The sequence below is a fragment of the Macrobrachium nipponense genome, chromosome 13 (genome assembly GCF_015104395.2).
Source record: "Macrobrachium nipponense isolate FS-2020 chromosome 13, ASM1510439v2, whole genome shotgun sequence".
NCBI lineage: Eukaryota > Metazoa > Arthropoda > Malacostraca > Decapoda > Palaemonidae > Macrobrachium > Macrobrachium nipponense.
The window spans coordinates 61,960,123-61,973,569 of NC_087206.1; the positions used below are offsets into that span (position 1 = coordinate 61,960,123).

Here is a 13,447-nt window from a genome sequence, read left to right on the forward strand (position 1 = left end):
TGAATATAAGGCCGTATTCTACGCCTCTATTATCTGGAAGAGCCTCTAATTAATGAATGAGAGCTCGTACGAACAAGATTCGTACGAGCTCTCATTCATTAATTAGAGGCTCTTCCAGATAATAGAGGCGTAGAATACGGGCTTATATTCAAGAGAATAAAAATTTGAGGGATTCTCTTCGATCCTAGGGTTTTCATTGCGATCTCTTTCGACTAATACTAATTCGTGTTTATTGACGAAAAGAACGAAGAGGGCAAGATTTCCATTCTCTCTCTGCATCGGAGAGGAAAGAATGTAGTAAGAAGACTTGGTGTATACGACTACTGAATGACAAGTCATATACGCATACCATAGTTGCCCTTTGTAGTTCGCTATGGAATTATCTATATCCGCTTACAGGATTTTCCTGATAAGGACTTCGCTTAAAAGGTTTGTTTACGACAATACCTACTCAGCTTCGGTATTTAACAAAGGTTGTTTGGCTTAAATTTGCATTATTGAGAGCTTCCTTAGGCTCGAGAATAATTTTATTATATTCCTTCATTGAATGAAGTAACTGGCAACTCGGGATGAATGCAGCCAGGCAGCGAACGAGACGGCTGGGCTGTCATTGTAAGGCCAATACAGTACCATCCAGTTCTCGGTCATGAGCAGTCGGTTACATCTCTCTCTCCAACGGGATCGAATGGTTAACCGTATATTCCCCCTACAATCATGGACTTAGTCTCGAATGGAGGGGATAGTTAAGCTAACATAAATATTGTCTGCCTTTTGCTAAGAAGCTTTCAATAAGAAAGATGATATAACCTTTCAATGCTGTTTACCGTAGGTAACATTATTAAAGGATTCTAATGCAGCAGAACATTATATTATATAATGCTTTCATGCTTACAAAAGCTTGGCTTATTAGAATACATGCTTAGTGAGAAGATGGATGTAGTAAAGAATTCACTTTAAGACTACGGTATGGTCAAGTCTTTCGAGAAACACACACAACCTTTTTAGAATCGGATATTGCTCAAGAGAAGATGGATGAGTGGGATGGGAAACATTCTCTTCGTGGCAGAAATGGTTTCCCTGAATGGACTATACTAAGTATATAAGAGTTTTTTCCTACTAAGAACATGTGAAAGGATGTCGGGTACCATAAAGGCACAGATGTTCTGGCACATAACATAAAGAGAATTAGAAGAAAGCGCCAGAAGCGCCAGCCTGGTGCAATGAGCCAAGAGCACCATCCAAGATATTTTCTCGTTTTAGCGAGTTATTAACCTAAGAGTCCAGTAGCCTCTCAGACAGCACGCTCGGTAACGGCAAGATTCGTTCCTGATTTCGTTACCCATTTAATCACTTAGGCCAATTCCACGACTCTCTCATATTGCAAAGAGCATCGAGAATCTCTTTTTTCGCTCCTGTTCGCGTTAACAAAGAGAACCTATTTGGAAAACAGACAGGGAATGTAACGATCCTTAAGAGGTTCGATGCAAAATTTTGCATGTCCGTGAGAACCTTCTCGATCGACGATAATAACTGTTAACGTATGTCTAACATTTATTGCAAAGAGTTGTGAGAACCTGCGAAAAGTCTTCTTCATAGATCTCTTAGCAAGGTAGAAGACGAACAGGCTTCCTGTAGACTGCTTCCTTTTCCTGGAACCAAGAGAGGCAGCAATATACGCCATCTTTATTTTATAGAAAGGGGAATAAACTTTAGTCTTTTTTTCCCCTAAATATAAATTCTTTACAGATAAGATAAAGGGCATCAAAGATAGAGAGGATAATACTTTATGCCTCATTTTGGCCTTAGAGAGGTTGGATTCACAGAGGTCACGTTCTTCTCACAGCATGTTTTGGAAGTCTTTTCCAAGACAGTCTGAATATTCTATCAGCATCTATTATAAATGGACCTTAACAACCTATCCACTCTGAGTCTGTCTGCGTGCAGACTGACCAGAAGTGGACATGAATGAGAGGATTTTTCAAGGTAAATGACAATAGTCATGGACAAGATATAGAATTGCTGCAGATCGTGCTAGAGGGAATGAGGAAACTGTCCTCTTCCGATACCTCTGTGAACCACACAGCGGTTTTTCTTCCCTTTCAGAGGGAAGAATCACCTTTGTATATATCTGCTATCAAAGAACGCAGTAAAAGGCTATACTCTGTCTCTATGAAGGGAATTGGAGATAGCAGAGGATTAAGATCTTCAGGATCTTATACGATACCTCAATATGACAAGAGTAGGATATCATGTACTTCGAATATGATCTTTTGTGGCCTCAGATTCCGTGTTCCTACAAGATGGAACTGCTCCTCATCAAACTTCTTTGAGAAATTTTATGAGGGAATTCTTTGTTTTCTCTTGGCCCTTAACTACCAAGAAGACAAGTGAATTTTTTGTGCATTGGAATCTCGCATCAGATTCAATGGAGACTCGGCAATGGGTTCTTGCCAGCATAGTATGTCTGGTAAAAGAACTAAAAACCCTCTATTCCTGACTCAGCGCTTTCAGATAGAAATTTCGTTGCCCAGGCAGGGTACTTACATTTTCACCTACATAAGAAGAGATGGTTTAAACGTTTTGCCTACAAAGTCTTTGGGATGCGATGAGGGCTCTAAATGCTTCCCAGAAGGTATTCAGAGGGATACAATGAAGAGCTAGAAATCAGGAGTCCTCCCAATTTAAGCTCGGAGTCTCCTTTGACTTCCAAGCCCCTTCCCTTCCTTCGGACAAGGATAGGGAAGATTCTGCAACGAGAAACTTCATCAACAAGTAAGAAGAGATCTCTTTAGCAACGGAAGGATTCAAGAAGGATCCTCCTTGGAGGAAGATTCTTATCTCTCGTACTGTTAGATGTCCTATCGTCTAATGCATGTAGTTTACTACAATCACCTCCCCTTGCCGGAGAGGCAAAAAGCTCAAAGTGGAAGAATTTCTTCCACCTTTCTCCAGTCTCCTGATAAACTATTGTGGAGATTCAGGACTTTCGGACAATGTAGTGCCAACCAGGCGCCAAATGCCAAAACAGGCGTAAAAAACGCCAGAGGCAGACAGTTTCAATGAACACTGTCATTGTCTGATGAAAAGAAAGAGAGGGCCTCCAACCTAGCGCAGATGCACTAGAGGCGAACAAATCGGACAGATAAGAGTGTCCGATGTGGACATCGCCAGACATCCTCGAGACTCTACCAAGCTCGAAGCTCCAGCAAGTGGAGAGGAGTCAGCCAGGCGCCAGGCACCAAATAGTGCCAGTCTGGAGCCAGGCGCGAAGCTACTTACAGGCGCGAGGCACCAGCCATGAGTCAGGCGAAAAGCGCCTTCCAGGAGCTAGGCGCCAACCAAGTGTCAGGCAGGCGCGAGGCTCCAGCCAGGCACGAGGCTCCAGCCAGGCTCGAGGCGCCAGCCAGGCTCTAGGCCTCATCCAGAAGAGATCCATTTCAAAGAAAGCCCTGGTCTTCCTTGAAACAAGTGTGATCGCTAAAGCACTTCATGAGTAACTTGATGATTCCTTCAAACAGCTGAGAATTAAAAGCGCATGAAGTGTGAGCTTTTATGAATTCTTGTTCTTTCCGTAACAATATGTCATAAGGACATATTAGCTGTCACTTACGGGAGATGCAACTCTGTGTTGACTTTCCATTACACGAAGGAGGTCAAGTTGACCTACGAGAGATCCTTCTCTCTTGGTTATACGTGTCTACAGATACGTTGCTGGGATAGGGAGCCGACACTGATCCTTAACTAAGTGAGTTAATTTTTTTTATTTAAGTAAGTGTTTTTTCTTTGGGTTGTTTTGAAAGGAGTTTGGGGATAGCTCTTTTCAAACTAAGCACAAACCCTCGTGTTAGGATCAGGTGATCGGGATCGGTGTTGTGCTCCTTAATTATGCCACTAGGCATAGGTGTATTGTCATGTAAGTGGATAAGACCCCATTGACAAATGACCATCAGATTCTGTCGAGTAAGTGAATAAGACCCCATTGACAGATCTACAAGAACTCTTAGCCATTGGTCACATCCTCTCTGAGGCTCTTGAGACGAAGCAGACTACTAGCAATAGCTAGGAAGTTGGCCCTTCGTCTAAACACATAGGAACCAAGGTTTTATTTATTTATTACCTACAACGTATGTTGTTTACCTGTCTAATCAGTAATTAGCTGTCTCTTACCCTCCGCCAAAGGTGCCAATCAGCTAAGTATATATGACAGGGAAGTTGAATGTATGAAAATGATATTGTTATTGTACAATAAAGTTTCATACATACTTACCTGGCAGATATATACAATTGAATGGCCCACCCAGCCTCCCCTCAGGAGACAGGTGGAAGAGAAAATCTGGTTCATGAAGGTAATGGTTCCTATTCCTGCCACCCAGCGGCGGGACGGTAGATCACCTGACCTACCTACCTGTAGCGTGTGCCGCGAAATTCGAATTTCTATCGGGGACGACAGAGTCTATAGCTAAGTATATATCTGCCTGGTAAGTATGTATGAAACTTTATTGTACAATAACAATATCATTTTTCTGACTTAAGCTGTTAGTGTTGATGATTTACTTCTAGAAATGTGTATATTAATTATAGTGTATAAGGAGTTAATTTTGTATTGACTGGTTCGTATTAGTATTTATGATGCGAATACTTTCGTCCGTTGATATGATAGTGGACTGCCAAATAGAAGTGATTAAAGAATTTATTTGCTAGGAAGGGCTTCTAAAGTTAATTTTCATGTATGACACTTACCTGGCAGGTATATATATAGCTATATCCTCTGTCGCACTGGCAGAATTTTCAAAACTCGCGGCAACCGCTAGATCACTGGTAGTTCAGGTGATCGCCACCCCGTTCCCGTGGTGCTGGTGCTCAGAACCATTCCCATTTTCATCAGATTTTCTCTGCCAGCCGAACCGTCAACATCGTTGAGGGTTCCCTGCTAGAATTTCGAGCTCGTTGCTGAATTTTCGCTGTATATGGACAGATTTTTTGGTAACGTATGGAAAGTTAGATTGGCAATCGCATTTGGATTTTTCTTACAATGTCTGATTCTGGTATTATCTTGTAGAGTGTGTGTGAAAGAAGGGTGTAAGGTGAGACTACCGAAAGCTTCGGTAGACCCTCACACTGTGTGTAAGAAGTGTAGAGAGGGTGTGTGTACTTGGGACAATAGGTGTAATGAGTGTGAGAGTTTGAATGAAAAAGAGTGGAAGACACTCACGAAATATGTGGAGAGATTGGAGAAAGATCGAGTTAGGAGATCTGTGTCTCGGAGTGAGAGGTCAGGCTCTTCTAGTAAGGCCTTGAATGATTTAGTGACTATTTCTCCACCTCCTTCCCAAGTAGAAGTTGTTGCGCCTTCCCCTCAGGTTTCTCCTGTGCCTGCTGCTGTTTCTGAGGATGCGAAGGACTCGCATTATGTTAAGATGTTTGCTGCCCTAGCATCGATGGGCGATCAGATTCAGCGTCTTACTGACAAAGTGGGTGTTTTTGATGTGTGTGACAGTTTAGTGGAGGGGGCTGCTGATCGTCTCTCTCGTGCTCCTAGACCTATACTGCTTCCAAGCTCCCAGACCCAAGGGAGAAGGTATGTCGACAGTCGAAGGGAGGCGAGAGGGGTCCCCATACGATCAGTCGTCCCTTCAGGCAGTCCTGTTGCGTCCCAGGCTGCAGCAGTGCACCGTAGAAAAGGCGTCACTGGGAAGTGTTTTTCGTCCTCCGATAGCTCTGCGTCAGGCAGGTATTGCCGCTATGCGGAGGAATCGCGTCCCCTCAAGAGGATGCACAAACTAGCCTCATCTCAGGACGAACTCGGCTACGCGCAAGAGAGATGGAGTAGCCGCGAGATTTTCTCATCTAGTGCGGATGAGGACGATATTCCTTTTAGAAGGAGGAGAACGTTTCGTTCAAGGGAGGAAGCAAGACGTTCTATGGCAGGCGGTTCTCCTGAGAGAGAGACTCCTTCTGCATCCTGGGTGCACTCTCCTGTATCTTCTCCGTCTCGCAGACCTCAAGTCCATTCTCCTCCTCGTACCAGTGCTTCAAGACTTCGCTCTCTGCCTTCGCGTGCGAGCCGTCAGGAAACGGACACTAGAGACTTTCTCAGAGAGATGCAAGTGAAATTAGCTGACCTAGTTAAGTCTTGGGAAGCAATGGATCGGCCTTCCTCAAGACGTAAGGACGCTTTTCTCCCCGTCCAGTCCTCCAAGAGGACACATGATCAGAGTTTGCCTCCTCCTCCTCGTCCTTCGGTTTCTCGGGCAGGACGCACGGTACCGGCTAAGACAGACGATCGCTCAGTTATGCAGGACGCAAGAACAAGCCGGATAGACGTACGGTGGACGCAGCTTAAGCGATGGACGCAGGACGCAGGCGGCAGGACGTTAACCTGTCTTCCTCCCGACTCTTCTGAGAAGACTTTCGTCAGGACGCGATTACACAGTCGCTTTCTAAACAAGTTTTGGATCCGTACGCTGGGGATAATCTTCGACAAGACGTCGGCTTACAGGATGTTTCTTCAGCGGAAGAAGACGTTGAGGACTTAGCTGCTGAAGAGGAGAGAGATGTCGAAGCACCGTCTTCTGATTATAAAAGGTTGACTGATTGTCTCCTGTCAATCTTCGAAGGGGAGTTTGAACCCTCAGCTCCGTTGTCCCCCCTTTCGCAGTTCTCGAGGAACAAAACCCCCAAGAAATCGTCGTTTTTGAAGATGACTCTTTCAATTACTGCCAAGAAAGCCCTTCAAAGGTTTAACTCCTGGTTGAAGGAAAAGAGGGAAGCAGGGAAGACTTCTTTCTCCTTCCCTCCAGCCAAGTTGGCCTCAAGAAGTCTGGGGTCTGGTATGCGACAGGGGAAGTCTCGGCCTGGGAGTACCTGCCTCCTCCCAGGGGGACTTTTCCAATATTGTAGACAGTTCCCGCAGGCATGCTCTGCACGCGGCCAAGATTTGGTGGACGTCTTCAGAGTTGGATCATCTTTTGAAGGGCATCTTCCGGACTTTTGAAGTGTTTAACTTCCTTGACTGGTCCTTGGGGGCTCTGGCTCGCACATTAGAAGACAAGGAATCATCTGCTTCTCAACTTCCAAGCAGTATTATGTCCTGCATGGACAAAGCCCTGAGAGATGGGGCGAACGAATTGGTGTTCCTCTTTACGGCAAGAGTATTGAAGAAGAGGTCCCTCCTGTGCTCTTATGCAGCAAAGGGCGTTTCTAACGCTCAGAAATCGGAGTTGGTTTTCTCCCCACTCTCAGATCAGCTTTTTCATTCAGAATTAATTAAGGATATCTTGCTATCTTTGACTCAGAAGGCGACTCAGGACCTTTTGACTTCATCTGTAAGAAAATATTTGCCCCCCAAAGTGGTTAAGAAGACACCTAAGGAGTCAAGACAGGCTCAACAGCCCTTTTAAGGTAAAACATTTTCTCCCCCCTCCTTTAGAGGTAAAAGGGCTCCTCCCAAGAGAGGGTCAAAGCCCGCTAGCAAACAATGAAGCACAAGTCCTCCAGTCATTAGTTGGGGCTAGACTCCAGGAGTTTTGGGAAGTTTGGCACAACAAGGGAGCGGACCCTTGGGTCGTCACGATAGCCAGGGAAGGTTACAAGATCCCCTTCCTGAAGAAGCCACCTCTTTCTACATCCCCGAGGGATCTTGGGGCTCATTACAACGATCCAGAGAAAGAAGAGGCTCTGCAGGAGCAAGTCCTCTCCATGATCAGGAAAGGAGCAATAGAACCTGTTCTGGACCACTCATCCCCAGGATTCTACAACCGGCTTTTCTTAGTAGCGAAATCATCGGGTGGATGGAGGCCAGTACTGGATGTAAGTCATCTCAACTTGTTTGTGGAAAAGACAAATTTACCATGGAAACGAACGAATCGGTACTGGCAGCGGTGCGTCAAGGGGACTGGATGGTTACCCTGGACCTTCAAGACGCGTATTTCCACATCCCCATTCATCCGGGATCCAGAAAGTACTTAGGGTTTGTGATCCAGAACAGGGTCTTTCACTTCAAAGCCCTTTGCTTCGGACTTTGCACAGCTCCGCAGGTGTTCACGAGAGTGATGTCGAACGTGGCGAAGTGGCTGCATCTTCTAGGGATCAGAGTCTCTCTCTACCTAGACGACTGGCTTATAAGATCCCAATCAAAACAACAATGTCTGGAGGACTTAGAAGTAGTGTTGGAATTGACAAACAAATTGGGTCTGATAGTAAACTTAGAAAAGTCGAATCTGATCCCCAAACAGGAGCTAGTCTATTTGGGGATTCTGATTTCCTCAGCGACTTTTCGGGCTTTTCCATCCCCCGAAAGGCAAGTTCAGTGCCTTCGGAAAGTGCAAGCCTTTCTAGAGAAAGACCAATGCTCGGCGCGAGAGTGGAAAGCTTACTGGGGACTCTCTTGTCGCTGGAGCGGTTCGTTTCTCTAGGAAGGCTTCACATGAGACCCTTACAAATCTTCCTGAACGAAGTCTGGCCAAGAAAATCGCAACCGGATTCCTTCCTGTTTCGGATTCCTTACTGTTTCGGATTCCTTACAAGATCAAGGAGGAATTGCAATGGTGGCTAACTCCAGGAAAGTTAGCAGAGGGTGCATCGCTCCAGCAGAAGAACCCAGACCTTGTATTATTTTCAGACGCATCGGACGCAGGCTGGGGAGCAACTCTAGGCCCTCAAGAAGTGTCAGGTCGTTGGAGCAAGGAGGAAGCGTCTTGGCATATAAACAGGAAGGAACTGATGGCGATTTTCTTGGCTTTGAAAGTGTTCAAGGCATTGATCCGCAACAAGGTTGTGCAGGTCAACGCAGACAATACCACAGCTCTGGCGTACATTCGCAAGCAAGGAGGAACTCATTCCATATCGCTGTGCAAGTTGGCGGAAGAAGTCCTTCTGTGTGCAGAGAAGGAGAACGTCACCCTGCTCACCAGGTTCATTCAAGGGGAGAAGAATGTGAGAGCAGACCTGTTGAACAAGGAAGGTCAACTTCTGTCTACAGAGTGGACCCTACATCTAGAAGTATGCCAGAGCCTGTGGAATTTATGGGGGCGTCCAGTGGTGGACCTGTTTGCGACCGCAACAACGAAGAGGTTACCGACATACTGCTCTCCAGTCCCAGACCGTCAAGCAGTTGCAGTAGATGCCTTCCTTCTAGATTGGACGGGCCTAGATGCTTACGCCTTTCCCCCGTTCAAGATTTTAGGAAAGGTTATGAAGAAGTTCAGGAAGAGTCAAGGGACAAAACTGACTCTTATAGCCCCCTACTGGCCGGCCCAAGGTTGGTTCACAGAGGTACTGGAATGGACAGTGGACATACCAAGAACACTTCCAGCAAGAGTAGATCTACTCAAACAGCCTCACTTCAACAGGTATCACAAGAACACCCTCGCTCTGGGTCTGACTGCGTTCAGACTATCGAAAGACTTGTCAGAACGAGGGGGTTTTCTAAAGAATCGGCCAAAACTGTGGCCAGAGCAAGAAGAACCTCAACAATCAAGGTGTACCAGGCGAAGTGGGAGACCTTTTGTAAGTGGTGCAAGAGTTGGAAGGTTTCTTCATCCCTTACCTCTGTGACCCAAATTGCGGACTTCCTTCTGTATTTGAAGGAGGAAGCAGGTTTATCTACTCAAATAGTCAAAGGATACAGAAGTATGTTAGCCTCAGTTTTTAGACACAGAGGCTTAGATATTACCAACAATTTGGATCTGAGAGACCTCATAAGGTCCTTTGAAACAAGGAAGGAACATCGTTACAGAACTCCTTCTTGGAATCTAGATATAGTGCTGAAATATCTAGGAACTAATAAGTTTGAACCGATAGGTCAAGCTTCTTTGAGAGATGTCTCGAAAAAGACAATCTTTTTGGTGGCCTTGGCCACAGCGAAAAGAGATAGTGAGCTGCAAGCCATTAGTAAACATGTTGGCTGGAAACATGACAAGGCAGTATGCTCTTTTCAGGAAGACTTCTTGGCCAAGAACGAAAATCCATCTCATCCTTGGCCAAGGTCTTTTGAGATTATGGGTCTGTCCGACCTTGTGGGACAAGAACAAGAAAGAGTTCTTTGTCCAGTAAGGGCTTTGCACCATTATCTAGAGAGAACTAGGAGTATTAGAGGGACTTCAGAATCACTTTGGTGCTCTGTGAAGGACCCCAGCAGAGCCATGACTAAAAATGCTATCGCCTTCTTCCTAAAGGAGCTAATTAAGGAATCACATATGCTATGCCAAGAAGAAACTTCGGCCTGCTTAAGGTTAAGGCGCACGAAGTGAGAGCGGTAGGTACGTCCTTGGCATTCAAAAGAAATATGGCCCTCAAGGATATTATTGAGACGACGTTTTGGAGGACTAATTCAGTTTTTGCCTCTCATTATCTTAGAAACGTCAAAACAACTTTTGACAACTGTCAAATGTTGGGCCCTTACGTATCCTCAGGTGCAGTATTGGCCAAAGGAGTTTCCACCCCATAACTTACTAACATGCTAGGATATTTTAATTAGTTTGTAGCATTTTTATGGTTGTCTGAGAGGGTTTATTCCTTCTTCAGTCTATGAAGTGTAGTTTGTTAGGGATAATGTGTGTGTGTGGTTCAGGTTGTCTAACATTTCCTAGCATGAATGCCCGTGGTAAGAGAGGGCTATGGTTTCCTGTCAACAAATTGGTCTCGTCCCGTTGTCAGACCCTTTTGATAGCTGCTTCAACATTCAGGTCACATCCTAGTTAAGAGCTACTAAGGTTTAGCAGGCTAAGAGGCAGGACCTATGAACTCAGCTACCTTAGCAGGTAAGGAACCAAAGAGTATTTTAAAATTTATTTTAAGTTTTAAACTCTGACTATGTTGCTGTCTTTGACCCACCCCCAAATGTGTCAATCAGCTATATATATACCTGCCAGGTAAGTAACATACATGAAAATGACGTTATTATGATATAACAAAGTTTCATGTATACTTACCTGGCAGGTATATATATAGCTATATCCTCTGTCGCACTGGCAGAATTTTCAAAACTCGCGGCAACCGCTAGGTCACTGGTAGTTCAGGTGATTGCCACCCCATTCCCGTGGCGCTGGCGCTCGGAACCATTCCCATTTTCATCAGATTTTCTCTGACCCCTGTCTCCTGAGGGGAGACGGGTGGGAATTTAATTATATATACCTGCCAGGTAAGTATACATGAAACTTTGTTATATCATAATAACGTCATTTTAATGTATGTAATTATGTAGTTGAAGGACTAGATAAAAGTGAATAATGAACTATGCTTTAAATGTGTATTATTGTAAATCGTTAATAGGTGAACATTTAATTTTGAATGGATACAATAATGAACACTACTTTATAAGCTGATTTTTTTTCCAACTAAAGAATTTATTGGAATGAAGGTTTTTAATTTTTTTTGGCAGGCTACTACAGAACTGCTAAAGATGCTCGTGCCACCAACTGTTGTAAACAAAACTACTATGTGTAAACCTTCCACTTGTACAAAGGGGGTATACTGCAAACCACATCCATGGCATAGACATACTCAGACAGGTTGGTACTATATTTTTTCAGAAAGGAAATAGCTTGTTGTGCTTCCAAAGTGTGTTCCTCTTAAGGGGTAGTATCGTCTGTGCACCTCATACAGCGCACTGTAGGCATTATTTAAGGTTCTTTGCATTATCCCTTTGGCCCACAGCTGCAACCCATTTCATTCCTTTTACTACTGTACCTCTGTCATGTTCTTTTTCTTCCATCTTACTTTCCACCCTCTCCTAACAATAGATTCACAGTGCAGCTGTAAGGTGTTCCTCCTGTTACACCTTTCAAACCTTTTTACTGTCAGTTTCCACTACAGCACTGAGTGACCTCACAAGCCCCAATGCTTTTCCTCTAGCCTAAAATTCTATAGTCAATTTTATTCTCTAAAGCCTATCAATGTTTTTAGTAGCACTATTGAAGAACTTTGAGATGAAATTTTCTTCCATATTTAGTGGTTTTCTTCCCTTTGTGTTAGCCTTTATAGGCTGGCCTGTACATATATTAATAATACCCTATGACTGGGTACATGTAAAGCTTGCCATTTATTTAAAATAAAAATGTCAATGGAAGGAGGAAGATATACAAATGCTCATGGTATAAAAAAAAAAAAAAAATAAAAAAAAAAAAAAAAAAAATAAAAAAATTTCCTGTATCTGCCACAGGAAGTTGAATCCTGTACCTGCCACAGAAAGTTAGAAGTGGAAAGTGAATACTATATCCAACCCTCTGAACGACCTGTTTTCTGAGAGACTTAAAAATTCCAGCTAATTTTAGCAAGTTATACATACTAGTGCTTTTTTTTTCCAAATATTTTTTGGTTCTTTATTTTGCAAAAAGTTCACATAATGTAAAAGATAACTGAAATCACCAAAAATCCCTGAGCATATAGTATATGGACAAACAAATATGAGATGTACTGGTATGGGGAGATGTAGTACATTTTCCAAAAAATTTCATAGATTATTTTCCCTTTTATCACTGAACTGAGGAGTGAATGTTGCAAAAGAGTTGCCGTATAGTCATTTATCGCCCATTTGAGTTTTTAAAATGTTTTCTTGTAAAGTTTTTTCAAAAATCATGGTATAAAATAAGGACTGTCTATGATATGCACTGGAAGCCTTCATTAGATACGTCCTCAGGGGGTTAATCAATAGGATGTTGCACTTCTCAGAGTATATCTGTAGTGAATGCTGACCCTGATGTGTAGGGAAATTTAATCTTAGATGTATTTTATTGTTCCTTTAGTTGGAGACTTTACGTCTCATTATGTTTGAAGCAGTAATGATTATTTTATTTTTATTTTTGTTCTTGTAGCAAAATTTTTTTCGTTTTATGGGTTATGCGTTGTATTCAGTTTCAGACTTGAATTAAATGTTTAGCATGAATAAAAGATATTAATGTTTGAGGCATATCAGTAGGCAAACATAAATGAAAGAAGTATTAACAGGGTAAACTTGTATTTTCTTAGTTTACCTCAGTACTTCTTTCGATGTTCCTTTTAGTATCATTATATATTCACATGTAAAATTGAAGTTCATTGATAGTTTGCAATATGACATAGTTAAAGTAAACCTTATTGTTTTTCTTAATCAGTCTTGTTCTTTTTAAGTTTATTCACTCTGGAATCCATAGTAATCATCAGTTATGGATCTTCCTGTCAATTTAACTTAATTAGTTCAAATCTTGTGCACTTTCTGTAATGTTTTATATTTCAGACTTGGCTGGCATTGATAGCAACATGTCCGACAAAGAGTACCCACCTATCCTGCCGGTACCAATTCCCTGTTATGTACCTGCACCTATGTGCATGTATAACGTTCCATGTCCGGTTCCTATCTTTGTTCCAATACCTCTTCCTGTTCCTGTGTTTTTACCCACATCAGCAAAAACATCAAAGGACGTTGTAGCACTTATGAAGGTAGGTTCACAAGTGCATACAGATTACTTGA

The 13,447-nt window shown here is 43.1% G+C and overlaps 1 protein-coding gene across 1 annotated transcript in view; it reads left to right on the plus strand.

Annotated features, from left to right (window-relative positions):
* The window catches only part of LOC135225846 (zinc finger MYM-type protein 4-like), a gene marked incomplete at its 5' end in the record, with an annotated part of 53,646 nt that overhangs the window by 20,937 nt on the left and 19,262 nt on the right, over window positions 1-13,447 (plus strand). The window contains 2 exon segments of the mRNA XM_064265389.1: window positions 11,381-11,510; window positions 13,214-13,416. Coding sequence (XP_064121459.1) covers window positions 11,381-11,510; window positions 13,214-13,416 — 333 coding nt within the window.